This window comes from Hippopotamus amphibius, chromosome 3 (genome assembly GCF_030028045.1).
Source record: "Hippopotamus amphibius kiboko isolate mHipAmp2 chromosome 3, mHipAmp2.hap2, whole genome shotgun sequence".
Classification (NCBI taxonomy): Eukaryota; Metazoa; Chordata; class Mammalia; order Artiodactyla; family Hippopotamidae; genus Hippopotamus; species Hippopotamus amphibius.
The window spans coordinates 158,599,136-158,625,632 of NC_080188.1; the positions used below are offsets into that span (position 1 = coordinate 158,599,136).

Here is a 26,497-nt window from a genome sequence, read left to right on the forward strand (position 1 = left end):
TGTAGGAGCTGGAGTGGGAGGACCACGAGCACCATTCTCTCGGATTCCCTGGGTAAGGTGAACCTGCTTCTTTATTTGGTTTGAGGAGGTTTCTTTGCTTAGCGGGAGGCTTGTGGCACCAAGACAGTGGGTCTGAAGAGCCACTCTTGCAAGCAACTTGCTTGTTTATTTCAGCCCCAGTTCCTGTCTTGCCTGACTCTCCAGGTATCAAGGGGAAGTTGTAGCTGCCTTGGAAGATAAGTCTGAATGAGGGTCTGGGTGGGACCTCTGCGGAGAATATCTGGCCATCACTTCAGGGGTGGCTTGAGTGGGAACCTTTTGCACTTCTGGGCAGAGAAAAGGGAGCAAAATATGTGCCCCCTCCTGCCATGCCTGCCTAAATTCTAGGGACAGTCCTCTGGGCTGTGTGCCTGGGAGGGGCTGTCCATCGACAGGGTGTCAGGACCTCCATCGACAGGGTGTCAGGACCTCCATCGCCCCTGCACGCCTCCCTCCTGCTCAGCCTTCACCTCTTAACCTCTCTGACCCCATCTATCAAATGGGGCAATGCCCTGCTTTGGTTTCTCCCTACCTGTCCGGGTTGCTGTGAGGATTAGGAGAGTCAGTGGACAAAAAGGAGGTCTGTAAGCAGCCTGTGGGTCTGTAGACCCAAGGAAGGCAGGCCAGCCTCAGTCCCTCCCGGCAGGGTCCATGGCCCGGCTCCTGCTCCTGTCCCTGGCTGCGTTAGGAGGCAGAACTCAGCAGAGGCATGGCTGTCAGTCACGAGGCCCCTCACTCACCTTCCCCCGGGGTATGGCTCTCTCCCTCCTGTCTTTAAACTTCCCTAGTTCAGCTCTCAGGTAAAGATGGTAAAAGGAGGTCTGGACTCACCCCCACCCCCACCCACACTGTGGCCCCTTCTCTCCACGTAACTTTGACGCACAAACGTTAACCCCGAGGCTCCCGGAGGCGGCTGCCAGGGATCTCACTGCTGTTGTGGCTGCAGTGCATGGCCGGCCAGCTGCTTGTTCTGGAACCAGATCAATTGATGAGGAGAGAAATCTCTGAGAAGGGTCAAGAGAGTCAAGCAGGTTCCATCTTGGGTAAGATGATCTTTCTCACATCAAGGCCTGGAGACAGCCCAGCCCCTGGCAGTCCTACCTACTTAAGCTTAACTAGGGCCAAAGACAAGACCCAATAGAGCATACACAAAGTGCTTAGTAATACCTGATAGGGGGACCACACTCTACCGTGAGTAATGTGCTTCTAATTAATCATCTTTAAGACAAGCCCATCGGGCTGGTGGGCAAATAATGTTCTCACTGAGACTCCACAAGGCAAAGCTGGATACTGGTTGATATCCATCTGATGACAGTAGCATTTGAACCCAGATCTTCTGACACAATCAGTGACCTTTCCATGATGCTACAGTTAGCTATGGTGAGGTGTGGGTGTGGGTGTTTGTAGGTGTATTAAGAGCACTCTTTCGAAAGCTAGGGCAAAACTTTGGGAAAGAAGCTCAAGGTTAGAGTGAGAAAATATTTGAGCTGGAGCCAGGAGCCACTTAGGCAATAGATAGATGGCCAGCCCCAGCCTCAGTGTTGAGAAATCTAAGCATTCCCAAGATCCAGCCTTTCCCAGATCATCTGAGCCAGCCATGTGTTCCAAGGGAAATAAGTTGGTTGGTGGGATTACAAGAGAACATCCTAAGGACAAGGTCAGAGGTAAGTGAAATCCAGACAACCACCTCCAGGGAAGAGGCAACAGGTTACCTTGGTGGGGGACAGGGAGACTGCTGTTGGGGTCTGATGGACTGGGGCTCATGCCCAGCTCTTTCACTCACTAGCTGTTTGATTTGGGGCATTTTTCTGAATATTTCTACCCATCACTACCTCAACTATAACATGGGGTTAATGATAACTTGAAAGACATTAAATGAGATAATGTAGGTAAATCTCCCAGCACAGGGATCACCCAGGCGATCAGTCCAAGGCAGCGAATACCTTAGGGCCTGGGAGCACTTCTGGCTGCGCCTGCAAAGAATCCCCCTCTAAGAGGACAGCGCCTGCCTGGATCTCTCTCCCCCACTCACGCACGCACGCACACGCGGCCAGAAATAAATTGCCACACGGAGCGCCTGAGTGATGGGGCCCAGCCGCAGCCTGCCAGAGGCAGCGGAGTGAATGAGCTGCAGCATGAATGGTGGGGGGGGGGGGGGGGGGACGGGGCGGGGCGGGGCGTGGGGGGGGGGTTGGGCCCGGGAGGGCGGCTGTCTGCAAACAGGCTGCGAGCCAGCGGCGCTACAACTGCAGGCGAGCCGCCATGGTCCATGGCGAGGGGCCTGGAGCTGAGCAGCTGCCTGAGTGAAAGCGAGCTGGTGATAGGGGCGGGGGGGCTTCACGGGCTGTGGAGGACAGTCACACCCGTGTCCTGGGGCGGGGTGGGGGGAGGGATTCTTGCCACAGCCATCCCGAGCACAATCCGTATTTCCTCCTGCACCCCCTCCCCACGCGGAGATCCCTCCTCTCACCTTCCAGGGGGCTCAGTAGAGTGAGCCCCAGACGTGTACCAAGGGCGCACCTCTTGCATAGGGGTGGGTCGTAAGGGCAGCGTGTGGCAGACACCCACAGTTAAACCAATGACTCGAACACTGCTTAGAAAGGTGCCCCAGTGGAGACCCGTGGAGAAACTCAACCCAGGCAGTGTTAACTCCGTGCTCCAACAGAGCTCTGTCTTCTTGGTTGAGTAGCAGATAGCTGGTTTGCATTTCAGGGCTACGATGTATGAAAAATTATACGTCTTCAAACACTTTGGAATCACAGTGAGATGTGGGTCACACTTGAGAGGCATGTGGGAGCCGAGACCAGCTGAGGAAACAGCAGGTTCACGTCTCCTGCTGTGTGCTCACCCCCTATTTAGATTGTTTGTTTCCCCTCTCTCCCCAATGTTTAATCCATGTGCCTATAAAGTGGGCTCACTTGCACAGCTCTTTAGAGGTTGCAGAATGCTTTCACGCCCATTGATGTATTAGACACCCACAGGAATCCTGAGAAATAAACAGAGCAGGTATCATTAGTCCCATTCAGCAGATGAGGAAACTGATCACATTAAGAATAAGTAACACGACTTGCTCTCTCCAGTGACTCTTATGTGTCAACCCCTCAGCCACCAAACAAAGCCCCTTATTTCCTCTTTATTTCCTCTACAAGAGGCACACGGTAAACCTTAAGCAATGCATGAATTCTGGCTTGTCACTGCAGCAGGGTTTGATTAAACTTAAATGTGGGTTTGAGCCTGAAATAAATTTCAGGAGGCAATTGAAAAATGACCTTCCTCAGTGATTTTATGAACAGAAACTGGTGTGCAGAGTTGACCTTGGAGATGCCAGTTTAGGGGGAGGGCTGGGGATGGAGCAGGTGACCCTGGGAGGGTCTGTTGAGCCAGAAGTCTCCAGGAGGCTTTTGGGTCCAGGGCCCGGGCTCTGGCAAGCTGATCAGCCACTTGAACTGCAGCCCATGAATTGGAAATGGGTTCTGACAGCACACACAGACCCAGCCATGCGCCTGTGCATCAGGAGGAGAGCAGCGCTGTGAGTGATGACAGCAGGCTGCTGGAAATTTCATCTATTGCTCAAATATACAATCACAGATCATCAGAGCTGGCCTAGTCCCCACTTTCCCCAGCAGGCTCTGAGCAACCATAGATCCCCTGGATGCTAGTAGGTGTTGCAAAAGGGAAAAATTTACAATTACAATCTAGTAAAGTTGGGGGATGCCAGGTTAAAGAGCATTAAGCAGGTGTCTTTAATAACCCCCAGAGCCTTTAATAAGCTAACATGGATCATGAAACTGCAAGAAGGGGTCCACAGCAAATCTGCTTTGCTTACAGAGAGTCTCCTAGGACTAATATTCTAAAAAACAAACATCAAGGAACCCTAATCTAGTCCATTTTCCTTTTTACGAAGAAGAAAGTTGGAAACCCAGAGATGTACAGTGATCTGCCTGGGGCTGCACAGCTTCTTGGTGCCGAGCCAAGACTGGAACCAGAACTTGACCTCTTTCCAGTGTGCCTGGCAATCCAGAGGAGGATGAGAAGTCCAATATAGGCCAGAGTCCAGGAAACTGTGGGGCCCAGGCAAGAAAATGTCCCAGATTTACTCTTTCGACCCCTTTATAACCAAGCAATTTATATATTGCCATGATTCTGTGTGCCACAGCCTGGAAACAGGGAACACATTCTTATGAAAGATAAACCAACTGATAACCTCCCTCCCAAGACCCACAGCCCTTTATGAGTCATGCTCTCAAGGAATGGAAAATCCCAGAAGTGCTCTTAGGGTGGGCTGATTCCTCTGGGGTCAGTAAAAGGGCCACACCTAGTTCTGCAGGAAGGCTCTGAGACCTGCCCACCAGGCCCCCAAGTCATTCACCCCTCCCTGCTCAGAAGCCTCAAGTGAGAGCCCTGGGGAAGTCTCTTCCCATAGGCAGAGTTGAGAGCCATTATCTTTGGGCTGTAGGCTGCAGAGATGCTACTCCAAGATCCTCCCCTTCCTTGCGTCCATCTCCTTTAGTTTGCTTGTGTCCAGCTTAAGCACCTACTCTAGGTTTGGGAAACATACATCGGACTGGACTGAACTGAACATTGGACTGAATTGAATGTCTCTGGATTCAAACAGGGTGCCCCCAAGATTCTGGGACAGAGTCTTAAGTGCCTATGACTCAAAATAGGAAACGTTGGCTAAAGAGGCCATGTGGACCAGGGTAGGAGGAGTGAGGATCCAGAGAGAGGGTCCAGGGCAGGGTGGGGTCACAACGTGACTTGGTACCTTCGTGATATGATGATGGCAATGAGGAGGCCCCTGAAGATAAATATCACCTGCCACTGAGTTCTGCCTGGGGCTAGTGCTGCCCCTGTGACCAGATGGAGCCTGGGAAGGAGAGGACAGCAACGCTCCATGGAAGAAGCATGTGAGGCGTGCCTGCCTCCTGGGCTCACAGCCTGAGCATCTCTCACCAACATCTCATAAATAGCCAGGCTGGATGCCACCAGCCTGTTCCCAGAAGCTCAGAAAGGGCCACACTCAGGGGTAGCGTCCACCCCAAGGCTGTGCAGCCTTCCCTTTAGAAAGAACTTTTTCCTCTGTAGTCTCCCCGCCAGCTATGAAATTTTCTCCCAAGAGATCAGGAAGGCCATCCGTCATTTGCAAGACCACACAATGGAGCAGGAACTAGGAGCCAGGCATTGCCCTGTGGCGATTACTTTAGAACCAAGGGAAAGCAATATTGGCGTTTCAACCATCTCAGAATTGTTTTCTTTTCCTCTGAAAGGGCCTTGATGACAGAAGTCGAGAGGGAAGGAGGAGGATTTTCAGGGAAAGAAGCAGGATGCAGCAATAGAACACAACTCTCCCCCTCTCCCCCCTCCCCCTTCCCAGAGCCCACTGTTAGACCCCCAGCACACAGGGCACCAGGGTGCTGAGGTTTCTCCCAGGTCAAAGAGGGGAGTCAATGACGTGGGGTTTCAGCTCTGGGTCCCTGAGCTTTCCACGTGGCTCTGAAGATGGAACTAAATTGTTAGGATTGGGTGTATGGGAGGAGGGGTGGGCGGGAAAGATATTTTCTTATAGCTGAGCTTAGGCTAAGAATACTATGTTTTTAAGCTATTTAGGAGCAATGGGAAAAAAGGAACAGCAAGTACAGATCTGCTAATGAGGCAGTGATGCCTCCTGGAGAGCAGGCCAGTCATTCCATGGGGGCTCCAGGAGGGGGAGTGATGCACGCCCCAACGCTGGGTCTGTGCTAGAAAGAAGGCTCTTGATTGGCTCCTTACCTGGAAAAGTGGCATCTGCAGCCCTGTTGTTTTATGGAGGGGAGAGACACAAACTAATCCTGTTGATTGGTTCCTTTTAATGTCCAACCCTTGACCCTTAGCCCCTACATCCTAAGAAGCATTTGGTCCAAGCCCAGCTGCCAACCACTCTGATAAGTGGAAGCTGCTAGATTTGGGGCTAAGAATCTGCAGAGTATTATCTGGCTAAAGATAGCCCTCTATTCTAATATTTCATCTTCCCCAGAGCAATCTCTGCCAGTCAGGGTTCATTTGTCTCCACCTTGTAGACTGTGCCTTCAAAGTTCAAGATCAACCCACCATTGCGTTGCTGGCGAGTCCTTCTCTGGCCAGTGCCTGGGCCCTGAACTGCTGTGGTCCCTCTGAGCTGCCATCCTGCCAAAAGGAGCAAATCAACAAATGGGCCTGGAGTAAAGGGAAGGGTACATCAGATCTACATTTGGCTGTATCGAACGCGAAAGAATGCTTAATATTTCCCACATGTTTTTCATAATAATAGCCACCAATCATTATATAGCCAGGTTGCACGTTTACACACTAGACTAAAATGTGTAAAGAAAATGTAGCTTCTTTATTTCCTATAAAATCTTCTCCATGATCTGCCACCCCACTAGGCAGCAAAAAGGGCAAATTTACATTTGAACTTGTATATTATAGCATCTCAGGTCTCATTTAGCTGGCCCAGTTTCTTTCAGGAAAATATACAGCCTTGAGATGGTCTTTTCTCCTCCTGTTCCATTTCAAGGTAGGCTTTTATGTTATAAGGTACTTACTTGACCTGTTTGTGGCAGGGGAGAAAGGGGCCCCAGACGTACCAGGGACCTCGGATACCAGTTCTCTGGGAACTTGCCAGAGGCCGACTAGTGACCTCGGAGGTGTACCTGTACCTGGTACACTCTGGCCCCTGGGGCACCATGCCGACACCCTCCACTAGAGGCCCAATCCCAGATGTTTGCTTCCTCATGAGAAACCCTGATTGTAGCCATCTCTTCTTCTGGACCCTGGTTGACAGGCGCTCTAGCAACCCTATATCCCCTCACCATGGCCGTGGGCAGAGCTGAGCTGGTAAAGGTCTAACATTTGGTTTTTGACGGATGGGGAGAGGAGTGGAGGAGAAGCCCTGATGTTAGCATTTGCCTGTTCCCATGTGTAAATACTCCCACTATGGTCGATTCCAAGCTAACAACATGAGGCCACTGAGCTTGGGGAACAGTCAGCTGTCACAGCCTGGTCCAAGCTGGCTCCAGCCCCTACGGGCCCTGGGGAACTTCTGGAGCCTCTGCAGGTCATGTGACACTGTCTCACCCACCTCCCCTATCTAGGCCTGCCCCATGATGACTGTTAAATGTGGTTGCAGTCTAAGTTCCTCCTAGGCTGAGTGTCTCCCATCAGCAGAGTCCTGAGGAGCCCACCCATCCACGTCACCGACCTCCCCCATTCCTGGAAGGATGTTCACTCCAAGAGGGTGAAAGCAAAATGTGTGCCTCTGACAACTACATCATCTGTCTCCCCATCTCCTTCTCAGGATTCCCTTGGGCCAAAATTATCAGTCTTTCCATGCCTCTTCCTCCTAGCAAGGACAACACTTGTGTCATATTCTTCTTATATCCAGGCTCTTAAGCCTCACAGTTGTGACTTAAAGGCAGAAAAGTTTTCCCCCTATATCATAGAGCCTATTTTATGATATGAGTGCTCCCTTGACCTTCATCTAAAGAAGACCCTTTCTGATTGTCTCTATAACAAGCTCAGGTTCTTTTCTTTCATGATTTACCCACACTTTGTCACTGTGTACAAGTTGGCTTACTTGCTCAATTCCTAACACCTCCAGCCTGCGGGCCTAGAAAGGCAGAGATACCACCTGCGTTCTTCATCTGACCACTGGGTTATACACTAAGTACCATAAGCAATTTTCCCTTGCAGTGAAATGTAACAGGAACTCATTTGCCTAAAAACATATTGAAAAGCACTACATAAGACACTAGACCTAGGTGTCAGGAGGCTAGAATGCCATGTGATACAGTGCATACACAGCTTCTGTGTCCTAGTCTTGACTAAGAAATCTAGAATGCAAATGATTAGCTCTATAACCTTGGCTAGATTATCTGATCTTCAGATAATCCTTCTGAATCACCCTTATAAAAGATTTGAGCTCTGCTCTCTTTACTTCACTAGAAGCTAAGACCACTTCTCTGGTTCTCCATTTCTCATTACATCAGTCAGGGCCCCAACAGGAAACAAATGACATTCATTGATTGAGGACGAGAGTGTACCGAAGGTATTATTTAGAGGGATACAGTCAGGGTACATACAGCCCCTGGCACATCACAGGTGTGGACTGTTGAATAAATATGGTATCAAGAGAATGCTGATATAAACTCAGGACACAAGTCAAGTCAAATTTTAATGAATAACTGTTTTTTCAGCACTGTGCTAAATGTTGTGGGAGTTGCAAAGGAAATACAATGCTCATTCATCTAATATTCATTCATTTCATTCATAACAGTGGGAGAGAAGTTAAGAATAGAAATGATTGGGGGAGGCAGCAGAGCTGTGATAATAGAAAGAAGTCCGGCTGACTCGGTAATCCAAATAAATACGTCGGATCGTAAGAAACAGCTCAGATTCTTTCAAGGTGGATAGTCCCATGTTAGCCTATTTGTGTATGTCTTACTGCCCTTAAATATATTCGTACAAAGTGGAGTTTCCACTGCTAGACTCTAAACTCCTTGAGCACAGGGCACGCACAATGAGCGTGGGTCAATACAATTTGCCATGGTAGTTTAAAAAAGCAAGCGGAGAGAATGTCTTATTTTTGCCAATTATCCAGATTTGGCTCCCAATCCTTCCTTCTAATTGTTACATGAAGGATGCGAGTATTCTAGATTCTTTTTACAACTTGTTCTCATCCTACTGGAGGAATTAGCTGATCAGACCCTTTCTTCCCTTCCTTAAACCAAGCATCCCCAGAAGTTTCAACTCTGGAGGCAATGGGTCGGAAGGAAGAAGATGACTGCAGTTCCTGGAAGAAACAGACCACCAACATCCGGAAAACCTTCATCTTCATGGAAGTGCTGGGATCGTGAGTCCTGGGGCTGAGGATGGGGTGGCGGGGCTGCCTGCTGTGGGGAGTTGGAGAAGAGTCATCCTGGACCAGCAGCGAATGATAAACCAGGCTGAGGCTGCTATAACACTATCTTGAGAGCCCTCAGGGAGCAGAGTAGGGACTTCCGGGGGTAGATTAGGGAAAGGCACCTTGGGGTAATACAGAGGACAACCTAGCCCTTTCCCCAAGGTTCTGCCTCCTCACCCCCAGAGACCCCTGCCCTGCTTCCAGATCTGTGACAACTTGTCTGTCCTGCCCTGATCGCAGGAAAGAGGAGTTCTGGAGCACTTCCAGAGATCTAGGGACCCTAGAACCTTCCTGGGCCTCCTCACGCAGCTTCCTCACTTCCCCCTGCAGTGAACAGGTCAAACCCACTGTCCGCTATAGACAGAAGATGGCACTTCTGAGGCTTGGAGAGCGGACGGGTTACACACACCTGAATCAGCTCCCACTACCACCATCCTCTCTGCTCCATATTTAAAGTATTAAGTTGGAAAAACAAAGTCACGCTGTAGCCAAACTCCAACCAGCCTCTGGGGTGTCTGTTCCTGCCCCCTTGACAACGATTACACGGCTGGCAGAGCAGAGACAGCTTGTCTGGAGCGGACTCTCCACTTAGCCCTGCCTTTCCTCCGGGAGGTCGCAGCCTCTGACGCAGGCTGGCAACCGCTCTGGGCCACGGGCTCCCATGGCCTCAGAACCCCAGCTGGTCAGCTAATTAGTCTGGGCTAATTGGGCCGGGGACATGAGGGGCCCTTAGTGGGCTGTGCACTCAAGCCAGCTTTCCCTTTAGCCAAATTTGGCTAAATGTAGCTCCCTCCTCCTGGCTAGGAGGCAGTGGACCTCAGGCAGTGACGGCTGGCTACTCTTTCACTGCAGCCAGAAAGGAGCCAGCTAGGCCCTGAGAGGAGGCCTCCCATCCCAGGCACTCAGCACACAGGTGGGTCTCAGTGGCCACCCTGGTCATCAGAGCATCAGCCCTCCATAAAGCACCATTGCCAAGACGGGGGTGGCTAGAGAGGAGGTTTGAGGCAGGAGAGAGCGAGACAGCACCCATAAGTGAATCAGAAATGATTTACTAAGCAGCGCAATAATTCAGGGAAGGAGGGAGAAAGAAGCCCAGGCTGACAAGGGCATACTCATCATCTGCTGAGATTTGTGCTACACGGTTGTCAGAGGCAGCGCACACCACCCTCGCGGAGCTCAGCGAGGTCTGCCAAGCAGCTTCTAAACCCAGGGGGACATCGGAGACCCTGGGGAGCTTATGCCTCTAACTTCTAACTGTGAAAATGTTTAAGTAAAGAAAAGGTGAAATAATAGTACAGTGAACTCTGATACACCTACCACCTAAATTCAGTAGTTGTTAACATTTCATTATATTTGTTTTACACACACACATGCACACACACGACTGAACAATTTGTAAACACGTTGCAAACATCACGACACAGCTCCTCTGAATCCTGCTGTTTGCACTACCTAAGAATAGAGGCATTTTCTTCTATATCCACAATATCAGTCACACTCAAGAAAATGAATAATTCCATAATATTTTAGTCTAGGCAGTTTTTGAAAAATACAGGTTCCTGGTCCCAGACAACTAAACTGGAATTTAAGGAGCTAGGACCCAGCGGCCAGGCATCTATATTTTCAATGCTGCTGGTGACTCTGCCGTACCCAGCCAAGCACTCATTTGAGGGGAGCAGGTGGACAAGATGGGGCAAGTCACCACTTCGCAGCAGTTAAGGCTGAACAAAAGCTAAGGAGAAGGCACTTCTGTGGTGCTCAGGATGGGGACAGGCAGCCCCAGGCTGCAGACCCCACAGAGTTACCCAAGTGAGGTGCCCTCCACAGAGGGGGCAGTTGGACAGAGCTGATTCCCCTGTTCAGGAAGCACTGGAATCCCATGACAAAGGCCCCTTTCCTCTAGTCCTCAGATCCTCTGGAACAGCCCACCAGGGAAAATAGGCTATTGTGAAATCTGCCCAGATGCCACCCACAGGTCCAGGGCCCCGGACAGCTATAGGGACACCAGGCAAAACTCACCCATTACAGAGGGTATGTCACTCAAGTCCAAGGCCACCTCTTTTTCACTGCCCAGGAAGAGATTTTTCTTCTTGGTTCCTTCCTTCCTCCTCCACAGCCCATGCTTGCAGCAAGAGCAGAGAGCTATTCAGAGCAGGAAATGCAAATCAAGTTCTATTGCAGCAAGGGCTCCTAGCCCTGAAGCCTCTGCCCACGTGCCTCCTGACCCAAGCAAACTTGGCCACTCAAAACTAGCTTTCCGCTCCCTAGTCTGACAGATGACACAATTAAGTCTTCTAATTCCTCTCCCCTGCCCCTGCCACACATACACACAGACACACACACACACACCACATTCAATGCATAAAGCAGCAGTAATTACCACGACATTGCACAACGCTAGGAGATGCCACACACTGCAGGATCCTCCAGGAAGGCCTTAGTTTGATCTCATTTTACAAATGGACCCAGAGTCAGTGTCAGCTTTGAAATCAGGGGACCATTCACGTGTGGTTCTAAAGATACAGGTGAATGGGAGAAATCTGAAGGTGGACCCTAGAACAGAACAGGTGGAAGGAATCTTTACAGCCATGTGGTTCGACTCTCCTTTTACAGTAAGGGAAGCGGGGTCTCAAGATGAATAAAACACACAGATAATCCCAGTCCAAACTTCCTACCCATCCATCCATCCCGCTAACACTGACTATTTTCCATACGCAGCCAGGAATAGGACCTAATGCCCATCCACATTCATCTCCCCTCATTCCCTGCCTCACACTCTAGCAAAGGAGGTTGGATTACCCTCCGGCAGTCCCACCCCTCCCTGCTGTTTTGTGCCTCCAGGCTTTTTCTCAGGCTTCTTCCCCACCCCCACCTGAAACATCACTTCCAACTTGCTTTTTCCCTGGGCGGACTCATTGATCCCTTAAAACTGACCTCAGCGTGTTCTTAAGTCAGAGGGCCACAAATGATGTGCTTCTCCGCCATGCCAAATGGTCACTTTGGACATATCAGGGAAAAGTGCCCCTTTCTCTATCTTGCTGTCCAGAGCAAAAATGTTATCATGAGTATTGTATGAAAAGGTAGAGTGGCTCTGAGGTGATGGCATCTGCTGGAGATGTACAGTATGTAATCCACGCAAACATAGCAGAGGCCCTGCCTCAAGGGTCCTTTTTCTGGGGTCTCATAATACTTTCTGCTGATCTATATGTGTCTGTCTCTCACACTAGATTCTGAGCTAGACCAATACTAATCTCAGTGCCGAAACACAGAGAGGTTCTGTGGGCTCAACAGGCATTCATGTAATGCCTAATAACATTTTTCGAAGTGAATGTTAATTGCTCATTTGTCTGTGCTTTTCACTAATTTACAGGCTCCTTGAGAGCAGAAACACTTCCCTCTTTATCTCTAGTGTCGAAGACTCAGTAGGTGCTCAATAAATCTTGATTGGAGGGATGAGTGAATGAATGAATGAATAGAGCAAGCTCTGAAGGCTCTAATTAACTCAGTTCCAAGTGCAGCTGGGGGAAACAGGAAACAGACACAGGAAACACCAAATATATTCTAATGCAGATTCTGAATGTCCTTACAGAAGCTTGATTGCCGTTGGGCCTTCATGCTAGAATCCCCAGATGGCAGGAAAGAGGATGGCTCAGCTATTCCCTCACCTAAATTCTATCCCCTCTTGTTACAACCAGGTGTTCGCCCTACTGGTATTCAAATAATAACAGTACTAATAACAATATTAGTAGCTAGCACATGTAGTTTACTAGATGTCAGAAACGCTTTCATGGGCTTTACACATATTAACTCATGTACTCTTCTAAACAACCCTATGAATCAGATACTATTGACAGTCCCACTTTTCAGATGAAGAACTGGGTATATGGAAGTTAAGTGACTTGTTACCCAAAAAGCTGAGGTTCTAACATGGGCCATCGGGCTCCAGCATCCACTGTTCGATAACTGCTGTTATGGCCTTGTCTCCAGAGGTTCCCCTTAAACCCAGAAGCCTGCAGTTTGAAATCCTACCCTGTGTTCCCATTGGGTTCCATCCTCTCCATTTTCAGACAGCCTGCCCAGAGCTGCTGGGTTCTGTTTTGTCCTACCGAGATCCTACCGAGCTAGAGGATGCTCAGCCCACTTGCCACTGATCATTGGTTCAGGGCAATCATCACCATCTAAAATGGATACAGGAGTCTTTCCTCTCTCACTGTCAGAGCCCTGTCTCCCAGCACTAGTTCCAATTGCCACGCAGTGACCACACAGCACCATGTTGGGAAAAGCCAAGTAAATTGACTCTGCAGTGGCCTCTCTTTTTTCTTTTTTTATTTAATAAAGTTTTATTTTTCAAAATGTACAGTTGGTGGGACCTGTTCATGCATCTTCACCAGCAGCTGGGGCATCTCTACCCTTGGTGTTTCTGGTGCCAATTCCTTGAGCTCTATGCTTTGAAACCGGCTTAAAAAGTCCTTTACTAAGGAGCTCCTGAAGGTCTGCCCTGGCCAGGGAACCACGAAGCTTCGGTCTCTCAGAGATAACAGCTGGGGCTATACATCAACAGTTGGGAACTTCTTTACAGAGTTTGTCATATGTCACTTTGTCAAACAAGATTAGGTTCTTGAGTTTATCCCAAACTTTGCCTTTGGACCACTTCTTCTTTTTGGCCTTGCCCGCAGATTTGTTCACTGGGTCTTTCTTGGCTGACTTTCCAGCATCTTTCTTCTTCTTGTAGTCCTTGGGCAGCATAGTGAAGCCAGGAGAGCAGCTGCTATGACCTCACTAAGATCGGCAGTGGCATCTCTTTAATGGGTTTGCCTCACGGAGAAATCTCCAGAGCTAAAGCAGAGTTCTGGGAATCATTCCCAAATTATGTAACTAGGCAAGAGCCTAGTCCCTAAGTCTGTAGTACAATCTTTTCTTTCCCACGTGATAGATGAAAGAAAGAACACAATGGTGTGTCAGATGGGGTCTGCCGTGGATACAGCTCCTCAGATGCCCACAGTGACAATGAAACAAATTACTAGTCACATCTTCTTTCATTTACCCACTGCTTTTGCCTTCAGCAATGTTCTCTAGCCAGCCAGTACTGATTTTTATCTCTTGGTGTCTTCTACCCAGAGGAGCTTTCTCGGAAGTTTTCCTGGTGAAACAAAGGGTAACTGGGAAGCTCTTTGCCTTGAAGTGCATCAAAAAGTCACCTGCCTTCCGGGACAGCAGCCTGGAGAATGAGATCGCTGTGTTGAAAAAGTGAGTGGGTTCTCGGGTTGTTCGAGAACAACTGTGAGATCACATTTGCTTCACAAACTACCTTCAAGAAAGACTAGGGCTGTATTTGCACAACCAAAGGTGTTATTCCCTTTGATTGGGCTGATGGGTCACTTTGATCCATCAGCTATATTAGCCAGACAGCTGTCTTGGCTGATCTTTTTTTCAGCAAATTAACTAGTGATCAACTGATAGCAGGGCTGATTTGTGCACATAGGCCACAGGGTAATTAGTTCAAAGGACCAAAAATCAATTGAGGGCCAACACCAGGAAGAATCAATATTTAAGGAAACAGCACAAGATTTGGAAATGAGCCTCAATATCTTCCAAAGCCAACGCGGGTTCTGCACCCCAATTATCACCATGAAGGTGACACTAGCAAATCATCAAATGTTTACAGCGGGACTCATACAACAAACCCCTGTAGAACCCTATAGCAAGCCAAAAGTGTAATATGTATCAGGACCACAAGGATGAAGCTGACAAAATTCCTTAACCTCAGGAGCTCACATTTTGCAAGCAAAGACAAAGGTGCCCATAGGTAACACCGGTCTCGTAAGATGTGAGCCACACAGCAAAAGGCAGAGTTTGGAGGAGACAGATTCATGGTGCCTGTATGTTATATTTTCACAAGTATGAATTTTAGGTAGATTTTCAAAGACAGAACTTGATGGGTGAGTAAAATTTTGTGGAGGCAAGAGGGGCAGTGCAGAAAGGGAAGTCAGGTCAAGAGGAGCATAAACTTTAACATAGAATCATGGAAGGACAAGGGGTGTTGATGGGAGTTAGAATTGGAAGCTCCTGAACTGAGAGTGAGTACTGTCGAGGGACAGAAGATGAAACTAAAATGGTCAAGTGGGACCTGATAATAAAGTGTCTTGGATGCCATGGTAAAGAATGTTGACTTTATTCTGTGGGCAGAGAAAAGTCATCAAAGGATTTTAAGTCAAAAGTCCCATGCTCAGATTTATATTTTAGAGCTATCCCTCTTAAGCATGGTGGTGGAGGATGGATTGGAGGATACCAGCCTAGAGGACAGGAGACCAATTGCCAGACTTCCTCAATGATCAAGGCAAGGGATGAGGATGCAAGCAAAGATAATGGCAAGATCATGTGGTGGCAAGAAGACTGGATTCAAGAGAAATTTCAGAGAGAGAAGTGATTTGGTTTGGGGGTTGGCTAGTAGGAGGGTAAAAGAGTAAAGCATTAAAAAGGCCCTGAGATTGATCTGTTATGTGGACATCATTGCTTGGGATAGCAAACAAAAAGGATGTGTAGGCTGAGAGGAAATAGAAATTGGTTTCAATATACTGAATATAAATATCCATCTACCTCTACCTATAAATATCCACTTGTCTCTACATAGGATGTTGGAGATGTAGGTCTGGGCTCCAGAGAGATTAAGGTAGAGAGAGACTGAAAGCCCATTGACAGCAAGGACTAAGATGGTCCTTCTAATGATTGCATTGTATCACCAGTCCCTAACAGCATTGATGCTCAATAAATATTTGTTCAGTGAGCAAATCATCGATAAATTACTGTTAGCCTCTTCAGCTTATAAATGTAGTTGAATCCATCAGGTAGCTACTGTATGGAGTCTGTATTTTTTTTAATATCTTAAAGATGCTACTATTGAATATGTGTCAACTATTCCCCAGGCACTGTACTAAGCATTTTACACGCCTTATCTATTTTCATCCTGATATAATTCTATGGGAGAGATGTACTTTACAGACAAGGAAAGTGAGGCTTAGAAGATGTGAATAAACCAGCCAAGGTTACCCAACTAGTAAGTGCCTGAGTCAGATCTGAGTCAATTGTGCCTGAGTTCAGATCTGACTCAGGCACAATTGACTCCAAGTCTAAGTTAACATTTGTGCTGCACAGCCCTGAGTAAAACTTCTTAGAGACTTTCCTTCTGGATGGGCATGAGCAGAGATGCTGCCTGGAAACCAGCCCTTCAGCAAATATGATTATTCTGCTTGCCTCAGCCTCTGAGTAATCCCAGATGAAGGTAATCTAGGACAGGGTTTCTTGACCTCAGTGCTATTGACATTTTAGACCAGCTAATTCTTTATTGTGATGAGGGCTCTCCGGAGCAGTGAAGAATGTTTAGCAACATTCCTGTCTCTACCCACCAAATGCCAAGAACATGTCCCCCCCTCCCCAATCATGACAATCAAAAATGTCACTAGATATTGTCAAAGATCCCCTCAGGGACAAAAAAGCTCCTGCTTGAGAAGCCTTTGAGATCTAAGGCATCTCACGGAACGGACCCTCAAAATGAGCATCTGTCTTACTTCTCACAATATCCTGAAACAATAGTTTTGCAACGCTTCCTCCATGGTTACCTATGAGGAGGCTTAGCTAACCTAAATCCCACCTGTTGAGGAATCACACTTCACATGATGTTTCTGAAGTAGACCTGGATAACCGTTTTATACAATAACCTTGTGACTGATGCTCCCTTAGCCTCCCTCAGTTCTTTTAATTTTCTCTTTTGGTAAAGTTTAAAGAGGTTCCTGTAGTAACAATGAAGTGTTTGTTCCCTGAAGGCAAGAGGATCAATTACCCAGTCAAAAATATGAATTGAACACCATTCTGGGAATCTTTTCTCTGGAATTTCTTCGTGACTGCCTGCTTATTAGGAAGGCTTCGCAAGACCCTATCTTCCTAAACATTGTCATCAAAAGTCTCTGAAAGAAATAAAAGTCCATCTGGGCTAGATCTGCATTCTTTTTCTGGGCGACCTGAACCATATACTTTTCACCATCACCCTTATTCTTCCTCAGGATCAAGCATGAAAACATCGTGACCTTGGAGGATATCTATGAGAGCAGCACTCACTACTACCTGGTCATGCAGCTGTAAGTAGATGGTGACCTGCTTTCTCAACACATGTCTTGTGGGGCCTTAGAGGATGAGAAGAAGTTGGTCAGTGATGAGGGAAGGAAGGTGATTAAAAGACAAATCAAGAATTAGTTCAAGAGGCTCTGAAATGCCAAGAGTTCCTTCTGGTCGTGGACGTGTTCTGAGTGGACCAAGGGGTAAAACTAAGGCTGATGAATGAGATGGCATATACCAATGTAGCCTTACCACTTGTTAAAATATTTCCTCCCAGGGGCTTCCTAGGTGGTGCAGTGGTTGAGAATCCACCTGCCAATGCAGGGGACATGGGTTCAATCCCTGCTCCAGGAAGATCCCACTAAATTAAAAAAAAAAAAAAATTTCCTACCAGCCAGCAAATAGCTGTGACCCTAACCTGTCCATCCTTTCTTGTTTCCCTATGCCCTCCAGACTTTCTAGACCTCCCCATAGCCCTACAACTGAAGGGGTAATGCCTGGCATAGCAGGGGGCCTCCAGAACCCTTCTCTCCAGAACCATGACTTGAGTTCATTTTGACTAGTCAGTCCATGTCCTCTAAACTGGGCATTAAATATTTTAACATCCTCCAGGGTAAAATTACTGTAGGAGTAGAAGCCACAGATAGAGAGATATCAATTCAGTAGAAAGAATGACTTTCTCAAAAGAGAGCCACCCAATGTTAACAATAAGCTGAGATTGTGTATGTGCCTGTGTGTAGGACAGAAGTGGTACCCCATTAGAAAGGGGTCCATGTCATTGTCATATCCAAATAAGAACTATGCCTGAGAGTTACTGCTGTAGGGCTGGTCAGTGCTCCTGAGGGCTCAGCCTTGGGCTCAGAGGTGCTTCTGTGTGTACAGTACACACACACACACACACCCCCCTGCAATCTCAGCTTTGCTGGATGCAATGCTTTTGACTGATAGGCTGATTTCTCAGAAAATTTAATGAGCTAACTCAGGCTATTAACTCCTGGGCTCACCTGAGGCCCAGTGAATAGTGATAGCAAGCGGTCTAGGGAGTGAGCTTGGAGGGGCCCAGAGCAACACTAGCAAGTGAGTAGGGACCATACGGCACCTTGATGAGACCAAGTCAACAAAATTAGCACACAGTCATCCAGGTAGGAAGGTGGGCAGGTTTAGATGTCACCAAAGTACTGTCAAGCCTCCTGGAGCACCAGCTCCAGGACCTAGACCACTCTGAGTCAGGAATTCATAGTTGTGTACAAAGGGTATCTTTCTCATGGGACTCCAGCTCCCATAGTAGAGCCCAGAGCTTCAGGACAGAAACAAAAGGAGAAGGATGGGGTGCATTTTGATTAGAGAAACTCTACTTCCTTATTGCTGCATGGTGCTGTCGTGTGCATACCCACAACCAATGTCACATGTAGAAACTACAGGGCGTCAGGTTCCATCATAATGTATAGAAATATTAAGAAAGCAACAAAAAATAAAACAGTCTGTCTTAGGAGAGAGTGGGTACTCTGCCACGATGTGTTCCAGTACTGTCTAGAAAACTAGGCAAAAATAGTGTAGAGAACATTCAAGACATGGGGGTTGGACTCAATCTTAAAGCTCCTCTGAATCCTCAGATATCATACCACATGAGCCCAAAAACACTACTATGACTCCACCTCATAATTTCAGCTTTAAGTAGCTCAACTTTCCAAAATGAAGAAAGAAATCCTGGCATAAGCCCAGTTAGCCTCATCTATACTTCCTTCTCTTTCCTACTTTGTCTGATTTCAGCTTCACCTGTCCCTTTCATTATGGCTTCCTATGTCCTAGACCAGGAAAGAAGGCAGCTAAGAAATGTGTCCATGGGAAGCAATTATTGGCTTCTTCTTTTTTTTTTATTTTTTATTTTCTTGGAGTATAGTTGATTTACAACATTGTAAATCAACACTGTGTTAGCTGATTATTGGCTTCTTGCAAAACCCTAACCAGTGGCATATTGCATTTTAAAAAAAGTTTCCAGGGAGAGGTCAATGGTTGGCCCAAATAAATGACTTCCTAGTGATATCATTCCAGGTACCTAAAGGATGTGTTCTGAGATTAGAATAGTTCTCCCTGTACCCCTCAAATCACAGTCTGTGGGCACTTGCCTGTTCCACCACAGCTGTGCCCCCAGGGCTACAGAACAAATGGATTCATGTCCCTTTGACCTGAAATTAGTACTGGATTCCTGCACTTGCCCTTGTACCCACAGTGTTTCTGGTGGGGAGCTCTTTGACCGGATTCTGGAACGGGGTGTCTACACAGAGAAGGATGCCAGCCTGGTGATCCAGCAGGTGTTGTCAGCAGTGAAATACCTCCATGAGAATGGCATCGTCCACAGAGACTTAAAGGTGCCAAGGCGGGACCTTCAGTGGGAAACAGGGAATGACCCTTTAGGAAGCTGCATGAGTCATGGGAAGTCTAAGCTCTGTAAAATGAGAGGGTTAGACTAGCAGGTCCCCAAGGTCCCTTTCACCCTCAGATTCTAAAACAAATTTTGGGTGAATGAACAATCATTGTTAATTTACACCTCAGCCTTTTCCTGAATTTTTCACTAGGCCTCACCCTACAAGGATACCAAAATAATCCACACATTTCTTGAATCCAGGCACAGTCAAATTTAATAAATACATACTGAGAGTCAGCATTGCACCAAACATGTACCAGACTTTAGAGAGATCAGAGAAAATAAACTAAGGGTTGGGTTCCTCAAAAAACAAAACAGTCTTAGGGTAGCTGGGGATGAGAAAAGGGAAGGGTTAGTACATTAATAGTTATAAAGCTGAGCAAAGTCAGGGCCAAAAGCAAAATACAAGGTGCTAGGTTAGAGGTGTTGAAGGTCCAGTAGGAAGAAGGAAAGAAGAATGGAGGGAGGTGAGTCTGGCCTTGAAGTCAGGAGCCTAGGCCACAGCTTCCTAAGAAATTACATATCGGGAGAAGGAAAGAGATGCTTGTTTCCAGTGATTATATCCTACATTACATGATATTTCTCTTCTCCCATAGCCTGAAAACCTGCTGTACCTCACCCCAGAGGAGAATTCTAAGATCATGATCACAGACTTTGGTCTCTCCAAGATGGAGCAAAGTGGTGTCATGTCCACTGCCTGTGGGACCCCAGGCTACGTGGGTGAGCCTGGGAATAGAAGAGGGGTTGACCAGTTGGCTACTATCCACCACATGGATATTATTCACAAAGAAGGATGATAGTGAGGAGACAGGGTTCAATTTCAGGGGTGACCTGGCAGTACAGTCACTTATGAGGTTTAGGGCCAGCCAATCCATCTGGAACTACCCCTCATGCTCCTAAATCCTACATCTTTAAAGACATCCTACCCCTGAGACTTCCCATCACCCCTGTCTATACATTGGCTCTCACTTTTGCATACAGACATCCTGTCTTTATCTAGACCAGGGACAGAGACAAGATCACAAACTCAGAGATCAGTAAATCGCTGTGGGGTTGGCCACTAGCCCCCTTCTCCTTTCTCCCAGTCTGGGGAAGACCTCAGCCCCCCAACTGCTGGTATCCTGGAGGCATAGTGTTGAGTTTAAATCTAAGGAACTCAATATGGGCCCCCAAATATACACCCAAAAAAACACCCTAGGAAACTGGCAGAAGTGCGGCCTCCTGCCTGACAGCCCTGTAGGCTTCCAGTGCCCCCCAAAAGGTGAGAGCAGGCAGGGTACCAGGAGAAAGCATTCACGGGATCTAGGAGGGAGAAAGCCAAAACTCAGAGCATCCACTTCTGCCCCTTCCCTCTTAGCCACTCATCACCTGGTTGGGGCTGGGAGGTGGAAGGAGAACCCTGGCTCAACAGAGGGAATCTTCTCTCACCCTAAAAGAGAGGTTGGTTACTCACCAGCACATATTGAGTCCACTGGATACAAATCCCGGGTATCTGGGACAAATACAGAAGGCAGCTCTCCACTGCCCCAGAGCTCCCAATCAGAGTAAGACATGGCCCATTCCCTCATGGAGCTCTTGATCTGATGCGATAGACTAAGCCCTGCCCTCAGAAGGTAACAGAGACTGATGGGACAGTTACTACCCAATGGAAGTTCCTCTATTAATGGAACTTCTGCTTTCAGGGAGATCCCAATCTAGTGGGAGTGACAGCCCTTACCTTGTGGATTTCCCTGCCCTGGGGGTCCTCCACCTGGGGAGATACAAGCCCTGTCTCTAGAGAGAACTCAGTCTAATGGGGAAAACATAGCCCTGGAGATCCCCAGTCTGATGGTGGAGTCGTAGGCCCTATCATGGGAATTTTCAGTCTGATGGAGGAAGGTTTAGTCTGCTAGGAGAGACATAGTCCCTGCCCTAGATGAATTCTCAGTCTTAAAAAATAACACCATCCCAGGTGCTACCCTAGTCATCTTCTCTAAGCCTCTTCCTGACATTTGGCCCTCAGCTGTCTGCTCTTTCCCCTGCTCAGCTTTGACTCTGCCTTTGCTTTTTTGCAGCTCCGGAAGTGTTGGCCCAGAAACCCTACAGCAAGGCTGTGGATTGCTGGTCCATTGGCGTCATCACTTACATATTGTGAGTAGAAGCTGGCATTGGCTCAGTTCCTGAGGAATCTCAGAGCCTGCTCATGCTTTCTTCCCTCCTCCCCACCTCAGCTCCTCAAGCAACACCCACCTTCAAAGCATGTGCATATACACGTGCGTGCATGCACACACACGTACGTTTACACACACAGCTCCAGAGGTTCTTGTCCTGATCTCCACCAGGTTATAAAAACAGAGCTCAGTGTGAACCCACTGTTCAGCCACATGGCACTCCCTCTTTCTGCACCTCACTCCCATTTACTGTATAAAAAGGTATTGAGTCCCACTCTGTGGAATGAGCAGTAAAAGAGGGAGAAGCCAAGCTAAGCTCAGAAGCCAAGTGGGCACAACATTCACATCTCAGATTTCTCTCCTGCCAACGTCAGCCCAAGGCAAAATGATGCCCTGGATGAACCTGGTCACTGCCCCTCTCCACAAATTCTCAGGCTCTCCCTTCCAAAGCTGCTCACCACCCCTTCCCCTGCATCCCTTCTCACCTAGAGCAAACTTTGCTCTTAGGAAAATAACCTGGGATTAGTCATTTACTCCTTCGTGTAGATGCATTTCTCTATTTCCTTAGCTTATGTTGAAGAATGCTTCTCTTCCTTCATCTACTCAACAAATATTCATTGAATGTCTGCTCTGTGCCAATCAGTGGTTTAGGTCCTGAAGAATGATGAACAAAAGAGCCTAAAAAGCCCCTTGTGAAGTTTACATTCAAGTGGACATTTCTGCCATCCTTCTTAAAGGATGGTTTAAGATATTTTATACATCATCTGAGGGTCAGGGGAAGTACATGGAGAGGTGGTGTGGGTTTGGGGGATATAAGGTACAAAGTGACCTTTCAGGACGCCCTGTGCCAAGCCTCAGCTCCTGCATAAACACTTGATGGAGCCTGCATCATTTCTGAATCAGAGGCAGGCCCATGTCCTGTTCACACTGCTGGTCGGGACCCTGATGTTGCCTGTCTGTGTATATAGTGGGAGGCTGGACAGTGGGGAGGGGCCGGCCCGGGGAGGATGAGGTCATTCAGCAGCATGTACCTTCCTGTTCCACTGCAGGCTGTGTGGGTATCCCCCCTTCTATGAAGAAACTGAGTCTAAGCTTTTTGAGAAGATCAAGGAGGGCTACTATGAGTTCGAGTCTCCGTTCTGGGATGACATTTCTGAGTCAGGTAGGACCAGTCGGTGTGAAGGAAAAAATAACAGCCTCAAGGCAGAGGCTGCCAAGAGATAGGAGCTTAACAAAGGATGACGGTCTTGGCTCTTGACAGTCCCTGGGGAATCTGACTGAACAGGCTGCCAAGGAGCATGGAGAAATCTTCATCTGGTTCAAAGGCCAAGTGAGTGATTTGCATCTAAGGTTCATGTTTTTGTTTTCCTGCAGGCAGAACTGCAGTACACCTGGTAAAAGCAGGGGAGGTGGTTCAGATGAGGCAACAGGAGGGCAGAGCCAGGCACAGGGGTGTGTTCCAGGCAAGAGTGGCAAAACCAAGGCCAAGTTTTGCCTTTCACATATCAAAAGCGATAGCCTGCAATGTCCGTGGGAAGACTATCAGTCTTTGTTGTTGGGTCCGTTAAGTGGGGATCAGAGCTGGGATAGGCCAGCATTCGCACGTGTGCCTGTGTGTGGTGCTGGCCCCTGACTGGGCAGCCTCATGGCATCAGGCACGTTGGTGCCTCGTGACCAGAGATGTATCTTCAGTGTTGTGTGGGTGACACGGCTGCGCAGAGCCTCTCTGGTAGTTTGTGGTGGGTTGTTGTTAGGTGGTTTGGTTTTTTTTCCTCTTTCAAGACTCTTAAAATTGCCTCTTTGGAAGATGAGCTAAAGATGCTTTCAGTGCCACCCACCAGCCTGGAAATGAATTCCCATCAGCCGTGAAATCTGGTCCTTAGCTGTTGTGTCTTTGATTGCTTCCCGTAGCCAAGGATTTTATTTGTCACTTGCTGGAGAAGGACCCAAACGAGCGGTACACCTGTGAGAAGGCTTTGAGGCACCCCTGGTGAGTGAGGAATGGGGGGTGGGCTCTAGACCCTCGCCTGTTGCTCCCCAGACACCATGCTGACTCGTTCACAGCATGTTTCCCTGGAGTCTGCTTGCCCTGAGCTGTTTATTGGTGTGGTATCCAAAGGGCACAGACCAGGTCCAGCTAGAGATGCAAACAGCGTTTAATTCAGTGAATTCTGACCCAACAGGGGCAGCTGGGTCATCTAGTCAAGTTCAGGAGGCAGATGCAGCTCTTAAAGACAGGCAACTTTGCCCTGTCCTTAAGAGCATCATTGTACCCTGGGGTCAAAGCCTTTTCCATGCAAGGTGCTTTGAGGACAATTACAAAGCAAACAATTGGTAAAGCAACTAAATAGTCTTGAAACACTTCCTTTTCCATGCTACACCCTGCTGGAAATTTACAAGCTCCCCAGTTCCTACCACAGCAAGCCTAGGTTTTCCCTAATCTGCCTGACCTGTTACCTCCAACATCATTTCTCAGGATCCCCAGCATACCTTCTGTATTCCAGAAAAGCCTAATATTTCTCTCCCTGCCCTCCCCCACCTTCTACACCAAGCTTTTTCCAAATTACACCTTGGGTCATACCATTTTCACCACCTCAAATGCCCTGCCTTGGATGTAGCATCCTTCAGAATCCAGAGTAGTTTTTGTCCTTCTCTAAAGCCCTTCCTTCTGCAGTCCACACAGACCTCCCCATCTCTCCTTAGCAATTACACAGCTCACCATGAATTACTGTAGTTCATGGCATGAAACAAGGCTTCAAACCTAAACTGTAAGCGCCTAGCAATCAGGGCCAAGTCTGTTACTTCTCTGGGGCTCTTAGTACCTAGAAAGTTCTGTGCACATGGCAAGTGTCTGAGGGACACTTAGAGATGGATGAATAACAGGCTGAGGGGACAAGAAAAGGGCAGCCTGTATTGGGTGGCCTCACTGAGGAAGGTTTGAAGGAGGAGGTGGGTTCCGAGCAGGGTTGAGCCAAAGGATGCTGACAGCCCAAATGCCCTCTGATGGGGGTGGGGATGGGGGGGTCCAGTAAACCTTTTTTCTGTAAAGTGCCAGAGGGTAGATGTTTCAGGCTTTGCTGGCCATATCGTCTCCATGGCAACCACTCAATCTGCCCATTGCCGTTGCAGCACGGAAGCTGCATAGCCCATAGCTGAATGAATGGGTGCATCTGTGTCCCAGTGAGACCTTATTTACAAAAGCAGGCAATGAGTAGATTTGGCCCACAGGCTATAGGTTGCCCGCCTGGCTCTAAAGCAAGTTTCTAAAGCATAAGCCCCCTATGACTTGCCCAAGGGGAAAGAGGAGCACTGGTTCCAGCCCGTTCCTAGTGCGGCCACCCTTGTCCTGAGGCAGTCCACTCAGCTTACCTTGGACCTATGTGCTCAGCCCCCTGCCCAACCCCTGGCTGAGTTCCTGTAACTATCACTAGCCAGGTGTCCCCTCCGCGTCCACAGGATTAACGGAAACACAGCCCTCCATCGGGACATCTACCCATCAGTCAGCCTCCAGATCCAGAAGAACTTTGCCAAGAGCAAGTGGAGGGTGAGTTATCCTCTCCAGGAGGCGGGCAGGCTGTCTGGGCCCTGGAGGCTGGGCTGGGGCAGCTGGGGTAGGGGCTTTCCTTGGGCTTTCCCAGCAGATACTGGAGCTCCCTGGACCCTCTCTGAAATGAGAAGTGCGCACATCCGTTTCAAGAGGCCGCAGGGCAAGAGGAAACCTTGAGCCCCACAGCCCTCCAGAGATGGGGATGGGCAGAGACTGGTCTCGTGTCTCCTTAGCAAGCCTTCAACGCAGCGGCCGTGGTGCACCACATGAGGAAACTTCACATGAACCTGCACAGCCCAGGGGTCCGCCCGGAGGCAGAGAACAGGCCGCTGGTCTCTCAAGCCTCTGAAGCCTCAAGACTCAGCTCCCCCGAGATCACCATCACCGAGGCACCTGCCCTGGACCAGAGTGTGGCGCTCCCTGCCCTGACCCGGCTGCCGTGCCAGCACGGCCCCCGGCCCCCTGCCCCTGGGGGCAGGTCCCTCAACTGCCTGGTCAATGGCTCCCTCCGCATCAGCAGCAGCCTGGTGCCCATGCAGCAGGGGCCCCTGGCCGTCGGGCCCTGCGGCTGCTGCTCCAGCTGCCTGAGCGTCGGGACCAAAGGGAAGTCCTCCTACTGCTCTGAGCCCACACTCCTCAAAAAGGCCAACAAAAAGCAGTACGTATTTCCCGAGGCCTAGCTCTAATCAGCCTGGGTCTGAAAGAACACAGGCAATGGAGCTAAAACAGATTGACCAAAGAGCCTCTTGCGCTCAGAGGCAGCTCTGCAGGGTGGAGGAGCTCTGGATGGGGGGTCAAGGGAAATGCCTCCAGTCCTGTCCCCACCCCTCACCAGCTCTGCGGCCGCTGTTATTTCAACCCATATCTGTTTCTAGTGTGCTCATCTGTGAAATAGATTGATTGGATCATCCCTGCTCAGCCTGCCCCACAGGGGCACTGTCAAAGTTTAGTGAGGCATCAGGGATTACAAACACCTGCAGATAACGGGGTGGATGTGAGTGGTGGGCGTCAGATTCCTTGCGTTTCCAGGGCCTCTGTGTTTTGGGGGCTTGGTTATCTCACTCGTCTTTCCTATAAAGCCTCGTACTTTCTGAACCTCATAAAGGGAGGGCCAAACAGCTGTCACAGGCACAGAGAACGATCGTGGCTCTCCACAGCCTGCTGCTCTGTTTCCTTTCCAGGAACTTCAAATCGGAGGTCATGGTGCCGGTGAAAGCCGGCGGCAGCTCCCACTGCCGGGTGGGACAGACTGGAGTCTGTCTCATTATGTGATCCCAGGGGCCCGTGTCTGTGTCACTACAATTTTCAGG

The 26,497-nt window shown here is 48.6% G+C and overlaps 1 protein-coding gene and 1 pseudogene across 2 annotated transcripts; one reads left to right on the forward strand and one right to left on the reverse strand.

Moving 5' to 3' along the window:
• Nucleotides 1-26,497, forward strand: CAMK1G (calcium/calmodulin dependent protein kinase IG). 2 transcript variants are annotated; one of them, XM_057727864.1, is made up of 12 exons: nucleotides 1-52; nucleotides 8,785-8,905; nucleotides 14,075-14,203; nucleotides 17,014-17,088; nucleotides 19,296-19,434; nucleotides 20,087-20,210; nucleotides 21,545-21,620; nucleotides 22,690-22,802; nucleotides 23,552-23,630; nucleotides 25,097-25,184; nucleotides 25,421-25,842; nucleotides 26,369-26,497. In XM_057727864.1, the coding sequence occupies exons 2-12, from the start codon at nucleotides 8,814-8,816 to the stop codon at nucleotides 26,457-26,459; spliced, it is 1,428 nt and encodes a 475-aa protein (XP_057583847.1). In that variant the 5' UTR covers nucleotides 1-52; nucleotides 8,785-8,813; the 3' UTR covers nucleotides 26,460-26,497. The 2 variants fall into 2 exon arrangements, with proteins under 2 accessions (XP_057583847.1, XP_057583846.1); XM_057727863.1 differs by lacking the exon at nucleotides 1-52 and adding an exon at nucleotides 1,637-1,703 and having other exon boundaries at nucleotides 25,421-25,845; nucleotides 26,369-26,459.
• LOC130849188 (40S ribosomal protein S25-like) lies at nucleotides 13,331-13,702 on the reverse strand (annotated as a pseudogene).